This window comes from Rattus norvegicus, chromosome 7, assembly GCF_036323735.1.
Source record: "Rattus norvegicus strain BN/NHsdMcwi chromosome 7, GRCr8, whole genome shotgun sequence".
Taxonomy (NCBI): Eukaryota; Metazoa; Chordata; class Mammalia; order Rodentia; family Muridae; genus Rattus; species Rattus norvegicus.
The window spans coordinates 131,101,553-131,123,684 of NC_086025.1; the positions used below are offsets into that span (position 1 = coordinate 131,101,553).

General features: G+C 45.7%; 2 protein-coding genes across 7 annotated transcripts in view; one reads left to right on the forward strand and one right to left on the reverse strand.

Moving 5' to 3' along the window:
- The window catches only part of Senp1 (SUMO specific peptidase 1), a 63,590-nt gene extending 59,316 nt beyond the window's left edge, over positions 1-4,274 (reverse strand). Inside the window, exon 1 of one of the 2 annotated variants that reach the window (XM_039080358.2) lies at positions 4,254-4,274. The gene's annotated coding sequence lies outside the window, so the exon portion shown is untranslated. Of the gene's footprint in view, positions 1-751; positions 774-4,253 lie in introns of those variants that run through there. The other variant, XM_039080359.1, reaches the window with a different exon arrangement.
- Positions 1-22,132, forward strand: part of Pfkm (phosphofructokinase, muscle) — a 37,567-nt gene that overhangs the window by 869 nt on the left and 14,566 nt on the right. For 4 of the 5 annotated variants that reach the window (XM_063264219.1, XM_039079863.2, XM_063264220.1 and 1 more), the window contains exons 2-5: positions 100-190; positions 768-890; positions 16,597-16,689; positions 21,584-21,657. In XM_063264219.1, the coding sequence (XP_063120289.1) occupies positions 109-190; positions 768-890; positions 16,597-16,689; positions 21,584-21,657 (372 nt within the window). In that variant the 5' untranslated portion in view covers positions 100-108. Of the gene's footprint in view, positions 1-99; positions 191-767; positions 891-12,546; positions 12,700-16,596; positions 16,690-21,583; positions 21,658-22,132 lie in introns of those variants that run through there. The other variant, NM_031715.2, reaches the window with a different exon arrangement.

The window sequence follows — 22,132 nt, forward strand, 5'->3', positions numbered from 1 at the left end:
AAACCCAGTGGTATTAAGTATACATAGACCATGTCGACCTTTGACACTTTAAATATTCTATGGATCTATTTATTTGGGTTAAACTCTCTTTATTTCTAGGAAATAGCCATGCGTAAAGACGAATTCCATCTGAGATTTTTCATGTGCGTGTTTGAGTCTCGCCATGTAGTCAGGACTACTCAGAGCACAGGTACCACTGATTATGATATAGTGACAAAGGATGGGTTCTCTCAGAGCTATACAGGATGAGAGCTTCTGGCATACTTATAGATGTGTTTGTATTCCTAGTTGGAAAAACATTTGTCACCGTGTTGTGTGTTTTCTTTGTATAAGGGAGACGCTGTCCTTGTCCCAGGCAAATAAGACTTGGGAGCTGAGAACAAGACATATGAAACATGGGCTGGGTGCTGGTTTCTATTTAATTTATAGATTGTTCTAATCTATCTGGGCTCAGTTGTGGGAGTCCTTGTTGTCATTCAGTGAGCATCCCCAAACATGTAAGTCAGGACCTAGAGAGCACTGCCCTCTACTCTTCTCTAACCAGTAGTGATGTGTTCTGCTTTGCCTCTGTAATTACTAAAGGGACAGAATCTCTCGGAGGTAGTAAACTAGTTACTGAGAACAGTCATCACCTCTCCTAATCCTCTTGACTGTATTTCTGGAAAAGAAGTTTTGAGCAGCTAAGTCTCTTAGGGAAAGTAAAACAGTAGAAAGCACCCCCTCCCTGGTTCCCATCCGGAGGGTGACCTACAGTTATCGATTCCCAGCCGGGGAAGCTTCATCTTCCAACATGATCATACAGATGCCACAGTCAAAGGCAGATTTCTTGGAGAAACTAGAAAGTGTGGATGACCCAAACACCGTGGGACATGTACCTATTCTTGAAACCGGTGAGACCTGTGAGTAAACAGTGGGGATTGGTGGGGAGAGAAGTGCAGAAGAGCAGAAGGTTTGTTCACAGCATTATGATGGCGGTAGGCCAAGGCTGACATTTGAGACACAAGGGAGAAAGTGTGTATGGGGAGGAGGGAGAGAAGCTATAGGAGGAAGAACAGTTCTTTGTATGAACAATAATTAATTCCGTTTACTCGGTATCTGTAATTTTTTCCCCTCTGTTGCTGTAACAAAATACCGGATGCAGAGTAATGTATAAAACAAATTTTATTCACAGTTTAGGAAACTGGAAAGCCTGAGAACAGGCAGCTCCTTTTGTTTGGCCTCAGCTTGGGATTCCCTTGGTTGAGCCACATCACAGCAAAAATATAAGGGAGGGGGGTTGGGGATTTAGCTCAGTGGTAGAGCGCTTGCCTAGGAAGCGCAAGGCCCTGGGTTCGGTCCCCAGCTCCGAAAAAAAGAACCAAAAAAAAAAAAAAAAGAATATAAGGGAGGAGGAGGGACCACATGGTGGAACGGCAAGCCAGATGTCCGGGAGGACCTACTCCGTTTTATAACAGCCTTCTTTAACAAGACCTGACTGGGATCTACAGGGTCCTCATCAACCCCTGCCCAGGCTGTTACCTCACACCAGACTCTATGCTTAAGGCTTTACCTGTTCCCAACATGGCCGCCCTGAATGCCCTGCTTTCAACACATGAGACCTTGAGAGATACACTCACATGGTTTCTAAGCTACAGGGATGCTAGTCACTTGCCTCCCTTGTTACCCTAAGCTATTTAGTCTGGCTTCTGGATTGCCAGTAAACCTTACATAGAAAAACACGAAACTCTCATCAATGGATTAAATTAAGATATTATTACGTTACAAAATGATTCCAAAAGACTATAAAATTTACCCAGGGAAACATTTAATAACAGGTTTCCCTTGTATATCTTAATAAAGGTTCAACTCACCAATACTTTATATTAAATTTTAGAAACACATCTATATGTCCCTTCTCGGCTTAACTGCACATACATTGGAGCCGGTTCGCTGACAGTGCTGTGTGCCAGGGACATATTAGGAGTAACACGCTATAAAGCACGCTGTGCTGCTCCACGGCTCTAACAAAATGCTCTCACCAAAACCTTATGGGAAAAAAGATTAATTCCTACCCGCAGCCTCAGACATTTCAGTCCATTCTGCTGGGAAGGATGTGTGGGGAGAGCAGCTCACATCATGGTGGTTGAGAGGGAAGCCTGTGCTTCCCTCTGTCTCTCCTCCCTCTTATTCTACTCTGGGCCCCAGCTAGGAACCCAGATGTGTGATGGTGACAGCAACACACAGGACAAGCTTCCCCTTCTTAGTTGACATTCTCTGCAGGTTCCCTCACAGACATATCCAGAGGTTTTACCAATTGCCTGTTTGTATAACCAATCCAATCAACCTGCCAGTCAAGAGCTTTTTAAACTGTATTTTTAAGTTAGAATACAAAATAATGCATTTCATAATGACATTTTTTCTCATCAAGACTGACTCCTGCTGTGTGTGTATATATATATATATATGTGTGTGTACATATATATATATATATATGTATGTGTAAGTTTTTTGACAAATAGATATACATATAACATCATGTTAATAGTTAAAATTCAGAAATGTCTTAGAAGTTACTTAGCTCAACTTCCATGTATTTTCAGAAGGAATTCAGGGCTAAAAAGTTTTCCTTGAGAAGTTAAAAATTGGGGTCTAGAGAGATGACTCATCAGTTAAGAGCACTGGCTGCTTTTCCAAAGGATCCCGGTTTGATTCCCAGGATCCACAGTCCACGTGGTAGCTCACAAGAGCCTGTAACAGCAGTCCTCTAGAGAGCTGATGCCCTCTTCTGGCCTCCCTGTGCAGCGCATGCACATGGTACACACATGCATGAAGGCCAAACACCCATACACATAAAAGTAAAACACAATTTTCAATAGAGGGTAACAATTGCACCAGCTATTCCTGGACCCACGCCGTAGATGGCAATATTTATCCATATCTTTTGAGAGCGTGCTATCTGAACTCATTGTATTAGATTCAATAAGAGATGGGGAAATGGTTTCCCTACTCCTCGGGAGCGGACTAGATATCTTCCCTACTCCTCAGGAGCCTCCGTTCAAGGAGAAGCAATATATGAAACTGCACGTGAGTTAAGAGATTGGTGATGCCGTTTCAACATGTTGAACTTCTAAAGATCCCCATAGAGATGTGGGGATGAGTGTGCCAGGCAAGTGTTCAGGCTCTGTGGCAAGGAGCTGGGGCTGTTATCCCGTGTGATCCCAAACCTCATGCCGTTTCTTAGTATACCTAGTATAACCAAACTCATGGGAAAATGGCTTATACTCAAGAAACATTAACTAACGCAAAAACGTGCGGCACCTACTTGGCAACTGTGGTGTTCCTTTAGTCAGATGCACAGCTGGCAGCTGGCAGCTGGCCCCGGGGAGCAGCCCAGTCTGCAGCCTGTCCTACTGTTGAGCATGTTCAGGCTGTCTCCCAGCCCCCCGTCTTTGCCACCCTCCCTCTCATTGCACTATGCCTTGTACTCAGACTCCCTTTGCCCCGATGACTAATTCCGACCTGCCTCTGTGGTTCGCACTCTCCCGTTACCCCAAGGACTGAACCATGATATTCAGCTTGTGCGTTTAAACCTCAAGGCCTCACGTGAGAGCCACGCCTAATCTTTTCAGCTTTCCTCCAAGAGAAAGGAAATCAAGTATCTTCCAGCCTCAGTGGGGCCACCTTGCTCTCTTCCTAATTGCGGCCAGCTTCCATTTTGTTCTTTCTTCTGTGTATCTCTCATCCATCCATCTATCCATCCATCTATCTATCTTTCTTTTCCTACCGAGAAAGTTTGTTGACATTACAATTCATAACAGTAGCAAAAGTACAGTTACAAAATAGCAGCAAAAATAATTTTATGGTTGGGGGTCAGTAGAGCAGCAGTTGCTGTCTTAAAGGTCGCCCGGGATCCAGCATTGGAGATAGGAGTAAACAAAAAGCATGCACCTCCTTCCTGAAGTCTTGTGGCAAAGCAGGGATCAAACAAGGTTATAAAATGAGAATAGCGTGAGTCCAGGGAAGAAAAGTAATACACAAACAGCATGTCAAACAGGGCACTGAACTCGGGAAGGCTAGAGGGAGGACTGCATTAGCCAGGCAGTGGGAAAACAAGGTTAAGTCCTAGTTTTCCTTTCCAGCTCTGCCCCCACACTGACCACTCCGAGACTAGTTATTTATCACTAAATGCCTAGGCCACCAGCTTTGGCTCATTCCCCGAGTAGCTAGTAACATTTAACCCACTCAAACTATTCTGTCTACCGCTTGGTACTTACCTCTCTTTCAGTCCTGACCGGCTTCTTTCTCCTTGTCTCCTCAGCAGCTCCCTGAATTCATCTACCTACTGGTTTACGTCCATAGTCTCTCAGCGCTCTTGAATCTCTCTTTCATACGCTCACTATTTCCCAGAATCCTCTCTTCCAGCCAGTGTCCCGCCTCCTGTTTCCTGCCTCAGCTCATTGGCCATTGGCTTTTTTATTGACAAGTGATGCTTATAGGAGATTCTACAAGGCAGAGCGGAGAGAATCATTTTCCAGAAAGAACAGGTGGCTCTTATCTAGGAGGAGATTGGCTCATTGGAGGTAGTGTGATCCAGTAAGACCCGAGTGCTGGGGAGACTACCCAAAGGTATCATAAGAACAAGACCAGGCAGTACCTTCTCGATACTTCTAAATACTTCTTCACTATGGGAAATCAACAGTGACAGGATCATATTAAAAACAAGAACCGGGCTGGAGAGATGGCTTAGGGGTTAAGAGTACTGACTGTTCTTCCAGAGGGTCTGAGTTCAAATTCGAGCAACCACATGGGGGCTCACAACCATCTGTAATGGTATCAGATGCCCTCTTCTGGTGTGTCTGAAGACAGCTACAGTATATTTATAATTAATTAATTAGTTAATTAATTAATAAAAAACAAGAACGAAACCCAAAACATCTATCCACAAATTCTTTTCCTTCACTGACAGAGGGTTAGTGCAGTGCTTTAAATTTGCATTTTTTAAAAGATTTATTTATTTACTTTAAATAGGAGTACACTGCTGCTGTGTTCAGACACACCAGAAGAGGGCATTGGATCCCATTACAGATGGTTGTGAGCCACCATGTGGTTGCTGGGAATTGAACTCAGGACCTCTGGAAGAGCAGTTGGTGCTCTTAACCACTGAGCCATCTCTCCAGCCCCCTTAAATTTGCATTCCTAAAATGATCTTTCAGTCTCTTAGTAGAAGATAGGTTAGAACAGTGGTTTTCAACCTGTGGTTGGAGCCCCATTTGGGGGTGAGGGGACAAAGGGCCTTTCACAGGGGCCGCATATCAGATGTTTACCTTACGACTCATAACAGTAGCAAAAGTACAGTTGTGAAGTAGCTGCCAAAATAATTTTATGACTGGGGGTGAGCACAGCATGAGGAACTGTATTAAGGGGTCACAGCCTTAGGAAGGTTGAAAAGCACTGGTTTAGGGGGAAGCAAAAATAGGGTCGTGTGTCAGGTGGCGCAGCTGCCTTGCTTTGCTCTTGCTCTTGCATTCAGGGTTTTAGGGAGAAGTGACATCATCAAATAGTATAAAGGATCCCAGGCTGTGAACACAGAAATGTGCACCAACCCCAGCTTATGACCCCGTTGCTGCCTCTGCACTTCTGAGGGGAAAACAGAGTATGTGTTTGCTTCTTGCTGAATAGAGGAGCAGCCATAGCTGCTGCTTTCTCCACTCTTTGCTGATCGATCGTTGTACTCAGCCTTACCCTGTGCAATGGCGAGGCAGGTGTGTGTGTGTGTGTGTGTGTGTGTGTGTGTGTGTGTTTCTGAAGTACAGTTATGGTCTATTTGCCAAAACAAAGGCAGGTGCCACTGAGAGTGCTCTTGTGGATCCCTTCGATGCTGCCTTTGTCCTTCTCATTATTCTGACCTCACAAGAAGAGTCCAGTGTCTACTGTTAAAAGCTCCATCTTATGACCATGAGAAGGAATTTACATTCCACAGAGGGTACTCCAGAGGCAGCACCATTAATCTGACTTCCCCCGGAGCCTGTTTTTGCATGTATATATGGCCCCTATATTGTTTGTTTGTTTGTTTAATCAATCTTTGGGCTTCCTATTACATGAGGGGGAAAATGATTACTTGTTTAAGCGACAAGAAACACAAAACCAAAAGCCAAGATAGCTGGACGTAGGGCAGAGCTACCTCAGCACAAAAGCCTTTGGGCAGCTTTGTGGGCCAGGCTCTGGCCCAGCAGACCTGACTGCCCACCTAAGGTATAAATCCTCCCCTGTGCCTAGGAACTGCACTTGTGAGCGATTGGCCTAGGTAACCACTGACTCTCACGAGTGCTTATAAGTTGCAGGATATTTGAACACATCGTGAACCCTGAGATTGTGATATTTACTGAAAAATTCAGTTTCTAGTTGTGTGGCTCAGCCCTTAGCATGCACCTTTAATCCCTCTGGCAGGAATACAGACATGACCTTAATACACACCTTTAATCCCAAACAATGAGCAAAAGTTAGTTTGTAAAAGGAAGCACCCACGTTTGAAAGTGATATCTTAGTGAGTGGCAAAGTGATGAATCAGAGGAAGATTTGACAGAATGGGATACACCCAACTCTCACAAGAAAGGAGAGGGAAGCCTCATGAGGGGCAGTGCAGAGAAAAGACAGTTTTACTGGTAGAGTTTTACAGACTAGTGCAGAAGAGAGAAGCAGTTTTAGAGACAGTTGTACAGACAGGTTACAGAGAGAGAACAAGCTAGACACGGGTGCAGACAGAAAAAGCTAGAGACTGAGAAGGAGCCAGAAGATTAGAACAGATCACCAGAGTTAGTATGAGGCCAAGCAGAGCAATTCAGGAGAGGCAGAGAGAGAAGCCAGGTTGAATCAGTCAGTTTGGAGAGGAGTATGACCCGGAACAGCTGAGTTGAACCAGCCACCCAGAGTTCAGAAAGAACAAGAAGGGTGAGCTTATTCAGCAGTAAGTCTCAGAGGTGGAAAACATTCTAGGCCCACATTAGATTGTATGGAGGCTAGAAGCTAGCAGACTGAAACAGTCATCCTCGGAGACAACAATTACTTCAGGCGAATAAAAGTTACGTTTACACCAATTACTGAGTCAAAAATGGGAGAGCTTTCAAAGGAAGGATGGTCTTCCCACGGCCTTCTGTCCACAGAAGGTCTTCTCTGTAGAAGACCTTCCCACCATGCTCTTCCTTCATCTGACCCCAGCGTTACTCATGCCCACTCCTGCCCTGCTGGTCTTTGGACAAGTACACTCACACACACAGGTTTTATACAGACCAAGATGCCAAGTTTTGCAGACACCGTGAGTGCAGTGATGCTGTAAAGTATTACCACTGCCTATGGCTCACTTCCCTTTTAAGAAAGTCTTTCTTTCTTTCTTTCTGCACCGGACACAAGAGTTTCCATTTATATGCTGCTATAAGAACCCAAAAACCTAAACCCCTGTTGAAAAAACTGGGAATTCTGGTTCTACGAAGATGGCCTTAATCTCAGCCCCACAGGCGTCCCTGAGCCCATCTCATAACAATCATTTCTCAAGTGCGGCACCCTCTTCGAAGATGACTCTAGTTTGTGAGGATCTTTATCTCATTTTGTTTCATCTTTAGGATGGTTTCTATGTGTAGCTATGGCTATAGTTGAACTCATTCTCACCCTCACAGAGATCCCCCTGCCTCTGCCTCCCAAGTGCTGGGATTAAAACCTTGTGCTACCACCACCGCCCATCGATGACTCTAGTCTGGGAACAGTTGACAAAAGCTAGCTCTCTTCTCATTGTCTCAGTTGAGAAGATCACCGGGTGCCACAAGGAACACCTCGTGCTCTTCTTCCAGGCATACATGCAAAGAGGACAACAGTCCTGTAGGTACGCGCTTCTTTCACTGTTTGGTAGAGAAGATCCTTTATATAAACAAAATCATGCATTGCACTGCATTTTGATCAACTGCACAGCAAACATACAGTGACTGTCACGGGCTATCGTGAGGTGACAACTCCATCATCTAATGTTTTCTGGTTGTACCTATAAGCATTGCACATTTTCATTTGCCTACAACACCAGGCAGAACACGAACCAGGAAAGTTAGGGTACCTCAGCTTCTTTACGTATGTGCTCTGACCTTCAGTTACCAGAGAATTTTCTAAGCATCTTCCACTTAATCTCTCAGAGCGTCTTCTCTTGATTTTTTTTAAAACTCTGTTGTCTACTTGTACATGACATCCCAGTACCTAGGTGAATCCTGTAGCGCTCTGAGAAGCTTAACCGGATCTTCTGAATGTCTTCCCACACACTGAGGCTCAACATGAAGAACAGCCTTTGGGGGGTGGGGGAAATGATTGACTTGCCATGGGTATTCGGGCCAGAGTTCAGATCCCCAACAAACACGGAAAGCTGGGTGTGATCTCAGAACTTGATAGGAGGAGACTGGATGCCTAAGGCAAGCTGGTTAGCAAGGTTGGTTGAATTAGCAAACTGGGTACAGTGAGAGACCCTTCCTCAATAAATAAAGTGGAAAGCAACTGAGGAAGATATCTGATGTTTCTGATGTTAATCTCTGGTGTTTTCATGAACATGCAAGCATGGATACCTGCACACACATGAGTACCTTCATGTGAACATACACCCATCCTATATGCATACACATCCAAAAGACAAAAAGAATAGGTCTTTCATTTCTGAGTACACCAGGGTATGGCATAAAGTAAGATATCAGTCATTTTGTCCATTCCTTGTACAAGTTATCCTCCCCTGGATGCTAAAAACAGGAAGACCACTGTCTGGCATTGGAAGGTAGAGAGATGGTGGCTTGTACCCTCATGGCCAGGAGCATCTCTCTCCGCCCCCTTTGCTCCTGCTAGGGTCTACCACCCTAAGCCCTAAATTAGAATTTTCATTTTCAGGGACTGAAGAAATCTGGAGTATATTTTGGCCCAAACCTAGTCTTCGATCAGTACCATGCCTAGTTCGTGTACTTCAGTCACCAGAGCAAACAAATTCCCCAGGTTTGCCTCCGGTGCAAACCAAGGTTTCAGCTTTCTTTTTGGAAGAAGGGTACCTTGCATACTTTTGTAGCTGCATTAAACACTTCCAGCAGTGGAAATGGCCTTGATTTAGTTCCCTCAGGAATTTGTGGCACCATCTCACTTTCTGCATCCTTTTCTGATCCATCTTGTAAGTCCTCTGACACTTCCTTGATGCACTCTGGCTTGTAGATGCCTTCCTCAGCCACCACAGTTCAGCCATCCTCCCCGCTGCACCGCTCTCAGGAGCGCTTCTCAACGCCAGTTAGATGGAGACTGAGCATGCACCATATTTTCCAGAACTGCTTAGATCCAAGCATTTTCTCCATTGCCAGCCCACCATCCATTTATGAATTCAAACTTATGAGTCACTAAGAAAATTGACCACAGCTAGCTAAAAGTTCCTTTTCTAAGTTATTGATATTCATGGAAGAGATCATATTTTGAATGTAAAAGTTGTCCAATGAAAAGAAAATTTAGAAAAGGGGAAAAGTTCAGCTTGGGAGTTTAAAATTAAAAGGCAGGAAAAGCCATTTGTAATGAACTGTCCCTGTGAGGTTCTCCTCTGTCTCTCTAATGTTGGAAGATCTTTATCCACTGGTGCCTATCCCCCTAAGCAGTACTGAATGGATATATCAAATACTTACCATCCTGTTTTTTTTTCATTTTATTTACTTTCAACTAACATGCTTATGCCATAAAAATTTGATAAATTACAGGTGTTACAGGGTTACTGATTTGTTCAGTTATATTCCAAGTCTAATAAAATAAATAAGATCTCAGAGAGAACAAAGTCCTTTTAAAAATTGTACCGGGCTCAATTTCCTCTGTTCTTAGCATCTTGCATGGATACAGCACAGCATATTTGTTGCAACTGATGAGCCAATATTGATACACTGTTATTAACTGGTCCGCAGTTCACATTATGGAGTTGTACAAGTGTCGACAAATCCATAACACCATACATATACCCATTGTCACAGCATTACTGAAGATTTCACCACTGTAGCGTAGTGTAGTTCCTACTACCCTGCCATGCACACACACACACACACACATACACACATACACACACACACACACACACACACACACACACACACACACATTTTTGATATGCTTGGCTCAATGGCCAGGCTCTTCTAAGCCTTCCTTGGCTATTCCACCCTTCTTTTCACTCCCAGTTAAGTCCCCTAAATCTGCCCTCTGCTTAATTCCTAATACCCTACCCAGTTGGGGATGGCCACTCTGCCAAAGGTCTTACATGGCTGATGTCTCTTTCCTCCCCTGTTAGCCTACCTGCAGGGAAAACTCAAAGTCCTGCCTATTGCACCCAGCTCATCTTTTATTGATAGATCAAGAACCAATGGAGGAACAGGACCTTCAGTGTTCACACACAGATTCCCAGTTAAAACATCCCCTACACACCACCTTTAAAATCCTGTGTCTATGCTCTACGTAAATTCCTCTCCCCTCTATTCCAAACCCGAAGTAACCACTGATCTTCACAGTTTTGCCTTTTCCAGAAAGCTGGAATCTTATATAGCAAGTTGTATTTTCAGACTGCCCAATTTTCTGAGAAAGGCACTCTTAGGTTTCCACCATGTCTGTTCACGCTTGGTAGTTAATTTTCGTTACTGTCGAACAGTGCTCTGTCATATCAACATACAATGCTTTCTTTACCTATTTACCTCGAGAGAGGTCTTGGTTGCTTCTATTTTGTGGCGAGAGTGAAGAAGGCTGCTGTACCTATGTGTGAGGGCATAATGTAACTCATTTAAGTAAAAAGAGTTACAAGGTTGTCATGTCTGTGGCAAGTCCATGTCTACCTTGGCAGGAAACTGCTAAGTTGCCTTTAACTACATACATTCTGCCAACAATGAATGTTCACTGATGTTCAGGGTGGCCCTGCAGTCTCACGGGTATTTAATATTATCATCTCTTCCTCCTTGAGCCATTGAAGGCGGGTAAGAGTCTCTCAGCACCTGGTGGTGGGTTTTCACATGCCCGTTCGCCACCTGCATGCTTCCTTTGATGGAATGTCTGCCCAGATCTTTTGCCCATTTCAAAACTGAGTTATTGTCTTTTCTTATTACTGAGCTGTGAGAGGGTTTTATTCATGTACAAAGCTTATTATTTTTAAAATTAATTCTTCGAGAGGTTTGAGTCTCCTCCAGCATGTATGTGCTGTATGTGATCAAACTCATCGCCTTCCTCTTGCTTTCCCTAATCTCTCCTCCTTTGCTACCCACCGGTTTTTGTGTTTTCTTCTTTTAGTCCTTCAAGACCAATCCGTGCTGCCCAAACAATCTCGGATGTGGTCTTACACTGGAGTGGACTTATCAGGGGCCACACCCTCAGAAAACTGTCTCTCCCTCTCCCACAGCCAAGGTTGCCCAGCCCCCTCTCCATGCTGGCATTTGGTCTGGTCTTGGCTTGCACAGGTTTTGTAAATGCTGTCAAAATTGCTGTGGATTTGTATCTGCAGCTGCCCCGATGTGCCCACAAGATAATTTTCCTTGTAACCACCCACTGCCTCTGGCCCTCATGTTCTTTCTGACCCTTTGTTGGAAATGATCCTGGGCCTCCCAGGTGGAGATGTGATCTCTTCATTGTCCAGTTGTGGTCGCTGTGTTAATCACCACCTTCTACAATAGGGAAGGCAGAAACGGCATGGGTTACCAGGCAGGTCTGAGGGGTATTTCTTCTACGTCCCAGTCCTTCCTTTATTAGATACATAATTTGCAAATACCGCCTTCCGTTTTATAGCTTGTCTTTTTTTTAACTTTCTTGATGGTATCATTTTTCATTGCCTGTTCACTTGCATGTATTGTTATTGTTGGCAGCCAGAATGTACACGGCAGGCAAAGCTAGCAAGAGAAAGAAGGGGCAGTAAAGTAATCCGAAGGTCCTGAGAATCAGCAGGGTTAACTGGCCACACTTAAGTGAAGACATGACCAGGGGAAGCCGGTGGTGCTCAGGGAGCACCCACCCACTGGTCCTAGAGCACGTGCTGCTAAAGTCTCACGGAGATGCCTGCGCACTTCAACCCCCTGCAAGCTGCTGCTGCGGACCTGAGACGGGGCCCTTCCCTCTTTGGTCCTTGGTAGCACACAAGCTGGATTCGCCCTTTCCTCTCCGAGAAAGGAAGCAAATGTGGAAGGACCCTCGAGGTTATTGTAAGAGATACCAGTGCTGGGTGTTTCTTAAAGGCAGGGATCTGTCTTAAGACAGAGCCTGAATACAGACTCCAGTTAAAACGCTCCTTGAAAGAGCGATTGAAGTGGTCAATTGCCAATTAATAGTGGCAGGAGATGTTTGAATTCAAGGAATATCAGACAGGCCAGGAGAGAAAAAGTTGGTCTACTTAGAAACAAGATTAGCAACTACATAAATTTAGACCCTCACCACGTACACGAGCTGATAGCACCCAAGACAAAAATGTGGTCCCCAGGAAGCAAGCCACGACCACAAAGCAGCAGAGTTCTTAAGGGGTGGAGGAAGAGGAGGAGAGAGGCAAGCAGAGGGAGGCGGAGCCTCCTTGCCATCTTCGGCCTGTAGAGGTTTGGAAGCCTCCCCTCCTCCCGCGGCTGCCTCCACCTGGCTCCTCCCCGTGTTCGCCAAACTCCCCTCCCCCTTTCCCCAAGGACAATCTGCAGGAAAGCAGCGGCGGAGGAGAGCTAAAACTACAAGGCAAGAGGGAGGCCTTGGGTGGAGAGTGAGGGGCGAAGCCAAGAGTGAGGTGGGAGCGAACGTGCCGGGAGCAGGCGGTGGGGAGGACAGAAAGGAACTGAGGGCCAGACGTGACAAGGCATCCGAAATCGCAGGCGAGAGGGGGATGGGTGCTGGGCACTGGTGAAGAAGCGGAGCCCCTCGGTTAACCTCCCAGCACTTGCTCGCCCGGTCCCAGATGCATGGCCAGGGGTGCTCCGCTGCGTTGCGCTTGGTTGCCTGACCCCTCCCCTGGCACATATCCAGTTCAAATTGGTGCACCTATGATGCTTCCAGGCTGTGTTCCTGTTTCCTGCAAGCTAACACACACACACACACACACACACACACACACACACACACACACACACACACACACGATTTTGTATATATTTAGCACCAGTGACTGTCACATGCGTGTCACTTTGAGTCCATGAAGTATGCGGGTGTACGAATTGCATGCATTTTGTGTCCTGTGCCTCTTGACGTACAGACTCAGGAGAAATGTGAGCTGCTAACCTTGGTAGGGTGAACTCTGTCTCCCACTGAAACGACGACATGGAGACTGGAGACGCGTAGGGGCTTCTACAGGTGATGAGCCTCCCAATCTGGTGCCAACCTCCAGGAATAAAAGAAAAAAACCTCAGGGAAAAAGAGCAGGACAGTTAGATGTCTGTTGTTCTTTTCCAAATTTTTGGGTTCCGGTTTTCTCCAATCATGTAGCCTTTCTCAAGACCAGCAGAAACTGAGACGTTAGCATTCCAGGTTTATGTATGCTCATGTTACTGTCCCAGTTGTCACTTTCTAAGTCCTACATGTGCCTGAGTGTTTCATTTTGTGTTTTATTTAAACTTAGCACACAAGCTCTTAGATATCTTTGTGACATTTTAAAATGTTCTCCTTTCCCCTTATCTCCCCCACCACTCTTGTCCCCTTGGTCTTTTTTCTCCTTTCATGCCCCTCCCCCCCATCCTTCAGCACCTATTCTAGTACTCTCTTGTCTCCTCTCTAATTTTTTAAGGTTTTAACCACACTTAGTCCCGTTCGTGGATATACAGGAATACTTTACCTTCATATGAGAGACAGAGAAAATGTAATCTTTTTGTCTTTCTGAGTTTGGGTCACTTAATACTGCACTTTGCAGATCCATCCATTTTTTTTCTAAGAAAGTAATAATTTAAGGTTTTTTTTCTTTACAGCTGAGTAAAATTCCATTACATATGTGTACCACATTCCCATCACCCATTAATCTGTTATGGCCATCCAAACCCACTCCATCTCCCTCCTTCCTTCCTAACCTGTGATGTCCCCAACCGAGGGTCTTATAAATGCTGTACAGCTGCTCTACATCCCGACCCGAGTGTGATTTTAGGGTAGAACACGGAGCTGTATCCACCCCGCTCCTCACGCATGTGTGGTGCATCGGTTCACTGATGCCTTTCAGCGGTGTTACTGAGTTGCTCTAGGTGCACAGACGTCAACGGGTAGGACCTGGAACTGCGCTTGTTTTCCGTTTCCTTTCTCTCTCTCTTTTTTTCTATTTAGTCTTATTGTCTGAATGTATGTTTGTGCACCACATGTCTACCTCATGCTTGTGGATACTAGAAGAGGGTGTCCAGTGGGGATGAGTAACAAGACAGTTGTGAGCTGCCATGTGGGTGCTGGGAATGGAACCCAGGTCTCCTGGAAGACAGATGGCTCCAGCACTGGAGAGAAGTATATTTAAAAATTAACAGCCCTGGAGGAATTTTCAGCCCACTCAGAGGAAGTGCACTTAACAGCAGTGCAGTCCAGTGGTCGGGAAACTTTAGTAAAAGGACACAGTACTTCAGGTTTGCAAAGTGGCAGATCTCTGTCACTGTCTCTGCCCCAGTGTGAGAGCACAGAGTAGGGATGAATGGAAGCTCGGACTCTGCCTTTCCTTTTTCTTTTTTGTGCCTCTGAGATGGGGTTGTGATGTGTTGCCACGTTGGGCTCAAACTCTTGAGTCCTATCAGTTATCTTCAGGCTCTGGGGCAGCTGGGACTACAGGCAGGTACCACTGTGCCCGGCTATACAGGAATTTGGATTTCAATAATTTTTCATGTCATAAAATATTTTTGCAACCATTTAAAATTTAAGGACCCTACATAGTTTGCTACTATGAAAATTTGTGAGAAAGGCTAAATCTGACCCTTGATCCAGGCTAACCCTCCTATTAGTGTATAAAAATCGATTAAAATGTTACTAATGTTGTATATAAATGCTAAATGAACAACTCCTTCCAAACACTATGTGATCTGCAGGAGATTAAAAAGAAGACTTCCTGGCCCTTTGATAGCTAGTAAAGATTTAGTAGGTTAATAAGGATGAGGAGGTGTGGCTTAAAATGGAGTGAAGCATGTATGTATGTGTGTATGTATGCACGCATGCATGTATGTAGGAATGCATGTGTGTATGAATGCATGTATGTGCTATGAATGCATTATGTGTATGAATGCATGTATGAATGCATGTTTGTACTATGAATGCATGTATGCGTGCATGAATCCATGTATGTATGAATGCATATATGTATGTATGAATGTATGTATGGTTGGATGGATAGAGAGGAACGGGTTAGCCTAGGCAAAGGATGCAGTATGTGTAGACCAAACTGGGGCTGAGGAAAGTAGTGGTCAGATCGTAGGGGATCAGAGGCTCTATGGGTAGTGAGAAGGTTGAAGCAGTCAGCAGGAACTCAGTCGTAGGAGCTTTGAATGCCTAATCAGGAAGTTCGGACTTGACCTCTCAGTGCTGATTTTGTAGCATGTTTGTCTCACCACATATATTTTATGGCATCTGTGGATTTGTCTGTTTATGTGACTTAGTCCCTATAAGTAGCCTCCCTGGTTTTCCCAGGCACTGGACAGAAGCACCAACTTCCTTAAAGTGCGGTTCCTCTGAATGAGCCCTCCCTCTGCGAAAGCCCCAGAGGCTGCAGCTTTCTCAGGAAGGCGTATTTCACATTTCTAATAAAGCGAAGAGGGACAGTGCTAGTGTTCAAGGGAGACCAGCTCCACTGTTGCCACAACTCAGGTAGAAGGAGGCAGCCAGGGGAGAAGGGAGGGGATAGGCTTGTATGTATGTATGTATGTATGTATGTATGTATGTATGTATATATATATGTATATATATATGTGTGTGTGTGTATGTATGTGTGTATGTATGTATCCTATAAACAGTATATAAAGGTCTCCTCACAACACCAGTATGTTTATGTGTTTGTCTTTCTGTGTCTGTGTGTATGTGTGTGTCTGAATGGGCAGAACTGTAGAGAGTCCCTAACTGTTCGTAAGATTTGGATTTGTCTGGCTCTCAGAGGCCTCTATAACCTCCCACCCCAGTTTCTGCTCCTGTCATTGAACCGTGCTCACTCAGCTCTCCTCTCAGCCAGGAGCCAACCTGCGCTTGACTGTTTGCTTCCACATTGTTGGTTCTCTGTCAGTACCTGAAACCTCACTTGATTTATGCCCTCTGCAACACCTCTCTCCACTTGATGTAAAGGGAGCATCCCCAAAACACACTCAGATTTGGTTCTTGCTTTTGAATTTCTCTGAGGTCAAGTGCCCTTTCCTCTTGTCCTCAGCCTGTTTTGAAGACACATGCCAGTAGGGATGGGAGGGGACAAGGAAGGATAAGCTGGGACTTACGCAGTCTTGGTTGGGTTACTCTGACCTATTAGCTTGTCTGAGAGGGTGTGGCTCTCCTCTGGAAGACTTCCAAAGGTCTGTGGCTGCACAGCCCAGCTTTAGTGGGAGAGCCTGACTGGGTGGCTCTTGCCAGTCTAAGACAGACATTTCTTGAGCAAGCGGCACCTTGATCCGGTGCGTCTTAACCGACCATTGTCTTGAATTCTAGAGTGGATCATGACCCATGAAGAGCATCATGAAGCCAAAACCCTGGGGATCGGCAAGGCCATCGCCGTGTTGACCTCTGGTGGAGATGCCCAAGGTAAGTAAAGGGGACAGAGCATGGTTGCTGTGACCCTGAGTGTCTTGACTCTCTTGTCTGTAGGCTAGTACTATTCTCCTGTAGGTTCACGCTGAATTCTGAGTTTTCCTGGTTTTTGACATGAGCCTCTAAGCAGATTTAGATGTTTTCTCTGCTGCTCTTGACCCAACCTTTCCTAGTACTCCTATCTAAATTTCTCTGGAAGTTAATGCTGTTGGTCCTTGAACAGCACTGGAGAGGATTGGAGATAAGACTGTTGAGAAAGCAGTCTGTGGGTCCATTCAAGCACTTGGGTGATGAGAACAGCATCATTGAATTACTCCAGTCACAGAGGGGCTGCTTGGGCAGGAACCAGAGAGAGCCTTTCTCTGAATAGAGTCTAAGAAGCCATAAACATACAGTATATGGGGGAAGACTAAGTGGGAGGGATGGATGTACTACTTAGAAACAAACAATTCCCACTTTCGTGTGTCTTTATGTGCTCAAGCCGATAGCATGTTGTAAAGGGTTGACAGGGCATGGGGACAATGATAGGAAAAGAGATGCCAAACTTCATCTGGTGCTTCTGACCCGAGGCTTCCCTTGCACTAAGCGCTCAGTTTGTCCTGCTGCAAAGAAGCTGACGTCCGCCCCCAGAGAGAGAGCCCATGTATCACCAGGGTTCTTACTCAGGCACAGGAACAGAAGTAAGCCAGTGTGCATTGGGTATGCTTATGCAGCAAAACATAAGTCCTGATGCGAGTAATTGAGAAACACTTCACAAGAAAAAATGCTTTAAAAAACCTAGCCACTTTAATCAGGTACAGTGCTTACAAGAGTGATTGGCCATAGTACACACTTAGTGAGTGGATTGCTAATATATAAGAATAATTACTGAGCACCTCTGTGATCAAACAGAATGACAGGTGCTAAGGGTACATCAATAAAAAAGACAGTATTTGTTCTGGTAGTTGTGAGTGTGTGTGAATGTGTGTGTGTGTGTAAATAGAAGTCAACATTGGGGGTTGGGGATTTAGCTCAGTGGTAGAGCGCTTGCCTAGCAAGCGCAAGGCCCTGGGTTTGGTCCCCAGCTCTGGAAAAAAAGAAAAAAGAAAAAAAAAGAAGGAAAAAAAAAAAGAAGTCAACATTGGATGTCTTCCTCAGTCTCTCTCCTGTTCCTCTCACTGAAGCTGGAGCTCACCGAGTACATAAACGTGTCCCACACGGCTGGTACCCCGTGGCCGGCCAGCTCCAGGGACCCACCTGTCTTTACACTTGCAGTACTCGGTCTACAGATGCGTGCTAAGATGGCTACTTTACCTGGTCCCGGAATCTGAGCTCTTGACAAGTTATTCCCTCAAATCCTCTGCCTATTAGCATATCTAAAAACCAGATCTTAAACTATTAACATATTTATTGATTGTAATTATAACGTATCTAACAGTTCTACAATCACAATCAAGAGGGAAGAAACTGACAGGTGACCTGGCACAGCGGCCTGAGTGACAGGGTAGGAGTACAGAGCTAGAGGTGCTGCGAACCCAAACTCTCCTGCTGCTTTAGGCTGAAGAAGACTTCCATGCCAGTACTGTGATCCTCAGCAGACACTTCCTAGTGGTGACCCCGTTTCCTGTGCACGTAGATGGTCAGGTTAGGAAAAAAGAGTCAGAAAAGAAGCATATGCGGCCATATGAGAAGAATGAAAGACACCTCCTCTGGAGAGAAGAAGGGGAAGAGAGAAAAGAGGAGCAGTGAGGGGAGAGGCGACAGGGAGAGAGCCAAGGCCTCTGGGACTTTCTTACCATAAGTGTCTGTCACCTGTGAGCCCATATTTTATGACAGTTGTGTGTCAGTGGGGATCCAGAAAGATAGAAAATGAAGTTCTGAGGAGACAAGGGACCAGAGCAGAAGTCTGCAGTGCTGCAGGGAGAAGCCCCAGGACAGAGATGGCTTTCCCAGAGGCAGTGCTGGGCCTCCCAGGGGCCGCAGGCATCACAGTAGAGCAAGACTGAACCCCATACTCACAGGAGCACAGCTCCCAGTTCTTGAGCTCTGCAAAACCACTGTGTTGAAGTAGAAATATGGAATTGGTTGTCTTGAGCTAAAAAGTCAAGAATCCTGGAATGTTGGGCTACATGGAATAAACACTCCTTTTCTAATGTAGAAAGGACCCAGCCCCACTAATCCATAGCTCACTGAGCCTCCTGACATTGGCATTTCCTGCCTGGAGAAGACCTCAGCCACCTGCTCGGCCCTGTCTCCAGTCCACAGCTCCAACTGTGTGCATATCCTATTTTTAAAGGAGCGGGGCCAGGGTTCCTTCGCCTCTGGATAGTATCCTAGGGGTTACAATATTTAGCTCTCATCCATTAGAAAGTATGAGTCACATAGAACAACCATTCGCCATAATTCTTAACATTTCCAAAGCCTAGGGGGGAACTCTTCAGCACTGACTTCCAAACACCATGTGATTCTGTTGGAGATATGGCTCAGTGGGTGCAGGGCCTGAAACATGTCTGGGGTGGCATATGCACCTGGGACCCCAGTTGGGGGGTGGAGGCAAGAGACTCAGAAATGCAAGGTCATCCTCAATAGAGCAGGTTTTTAGTAGCTTCTGCCTTCTGCTTAGTCTTGTGAAGATACCCACAACCCTGCTCTTCCTAAGGCTTCCCCAGAGGGAAGCTGCCATTGGCTGCTTCACACTGGGAGCTTAGAGCTGTCTTCAGAGCCCCTTCTGGTTGACCCCAGAATATCTCTTGCATGCTCCCTGTAACCTAATCCTTCACCTTGCTTCTAATAAGTCATGCAGCTGCTCATAGAGGGTTATTTAGGGAAACATGGAACAGCCAAGAAAAGGCTGGCCAGGACTGGCTTAGGGCCAGGCTGGGCTAAGTAGTGAGGTTGGGTAGGAGGGACCAAAGACTTCTGGGGACTCCAGGTTTAAACTATCCTTCCCTGCCTGGTGCTTTTAGGCATCTAGGGTTAGAGTACTGGAGAATGAAGGGGATGCTGAAACCATTAGAAAGCTCTGTTCATTAAGAGGCTGGCTAGGTAGCCTCCGGGCATGGCAGGGTTGCGGTCGGGAAGCAGGAGGAAGAAATGAGAACTGATTATTTCGCTTATCGCAGGGTTCCTGCCTACCAACACTTGCTGCTTTCCAGGCCAACCTTTCCACTCATGTCTAGCTCATAGTTGTTCCCCTCCCCCCTTTACTCAGCTTGGAGGTCAGAAGGAAATGCTCCAGCCTGTACATTCCAGACCATACTTCTTTCTTTCCTAAGATCACCAGTGTATGATCCAGAGCTGCATATTCCATAGAGCATCCCATCGGCTGTGCAGTGTACTGGAACAAGACTCAGTGTCTCACTACGATAGTTGGACTGCGAGTCTTGATTATCTATGACTATTTTTTTGTGCATGAGAGGAGTCACAAACCCCTTCAAGAATCATGAACGCTAAGGATCTTCTCCCAGAGGAGCTGTAATGATCATGTACTTTTCATAGAGTTTTATGGGGTTTGTGGATTTGCTGAAACTGGGCATACATCATGGGTCTGCAGTTATACCCAGACCTACAGAATAGAAGTCAGACTTCTTCATATCCGTCCGGGCGCCTTCCCACCTACAGCATTCTCTCTCATCACTTTCTTTATAATCCTAACAGGGAAGTGACTGTTACTCTTTATAATACTAAGTTCCCTGAAGTTATCTCTTGGTGCTCCACTTTCTGCAGTATTTCCTGTCCAGAACAATCTCCCTCAAATGTCTACCTGACAAAAAGAACAGGAAATCGTGTTTGAGGTCTCAGGACAAATGCTGCAGTTTTGGATCACTCCTGTTCATGCTAGGCCTTTGCATACCTCTCCCTTAGGGGCCCTTTTACCACACTGGAATATGTTATGTCTTGACACGTAGTTCCTGACGATACCGCTCACTGTTGCATTCTCAGCGCTCAGCACCAAGAAGGACATGGTGGGTGTTCTGCTCATCTTTGCTCAGCAGCCTGCAATCTGATTCAGAGCCAATGACTACATAACAGATAGCACACTTGCCTTCGAGAGGGGAGAGCGGAGGAGAGGAAGAGGAAGAAAGGGAGGCCTGTTAGTAGTTCTGGGTTGTCCATTGGTCTGTATTGGTTTCAGTTGTGCTGCACAATTCCCAAGTGTACGGCTTCCCTCGAGCTCACTGGTGACCTTTTACCACACAGAATTTAACAATCACATGATACACTTTAGGTTGAAACAAAAATATCTGAAAGAGGGCATCAATGGCACTTATAGAAGTTGGTTTATTTTGTCTCTGAGATGCCTGAACTCTGATGATGTTATGAGGTGGCCAGTGGGGAGAGTACATGCCTCTCTGATTCTATCTGCACACCGTACAACATTTCCAGGCACTGAAAGAGCTAGAGAATCACAACTGTGTAGCACACATAGGGATGTAGATGACTCAAACAATAGCTTTGTGTGTGTGTGTGTCCTCAAAGAATCCACCATCTAGTAACAAACATACTTAAAAACAAACTGTATTCTGTTGGATCACTTAGTGCTAGAAAAATCATGTTTCCCCACAAACAGCATGGTAAAGCTCTACTCAAGTCTCTATTTGGATGCAGAAGGCAAGGGAAGCCCAGGAAAGCCCCTGAGGTTAATGGGTGTAAACAGCAGTCTAGACTGCCGAGGTGGGCATGTGGGACCTTGGATTCAGAGTCGAACTTGGTAAGGTTATTGGTCTCATGACCTTGACCCTTGACTGAAACTGGGAAGAGCAGAAGACTTGAGCATGAAGAGGGTTTTAGATTCAGAGCAAACCCAAGCCAACGACTGACTTCAGGCTTTAATCCACCATGAGCTCTGGATCCCAGGGCTGCCCATCTTGATAGTGGCTACTTCCTGCCTTTCTTCTCCCTCTCACAGGTATGAATGCTGCGGTCAGGGCTGTGGTACGAGTTGGCATCTTCACGGGCGCCCGCGTCTTCTTTGTCCATGAGGTTGGTTCCCTACTTGGCTCTCCACCTCTCTCCTCTCCCACCTTCTTCTCTACCCCCTCGCTTCGTTGCTGTGGTTTCTTTTCCTTTGCTCTCAGTCTTACTGAGTCACTCCTTCCCACTCTGACTCCAGCAGGAATGCTGGGACCCAGATTTCTGCAAACTCGGTCCTCTCACTAACTGTTGAGAAGAGGAAACGCACACGGAAAGAGCTGAAATGGGAGGTCTTGCCAGCGAGCGTAGTGTAACTCAGGGCTGAGCCCCAGCAGGCAGAGTTTCAGTGTCCCTGAAGCTTCCCAGCTTTCTGAGGTCCCAGCTCCTCCTTGGCTCCCTTTCCTCAGTTCTCCTCATGCTTTGCCCACACTTTCTTCCCTGTGCAGTCTGTTTGCCCGTCTGTCAAGTTTGGTAGTTTTATCTTATGTCCTATTTCTTTTCTTCCTTCTGCCAGTACTCCTATCCTTTTCTCTTAGATTATCAA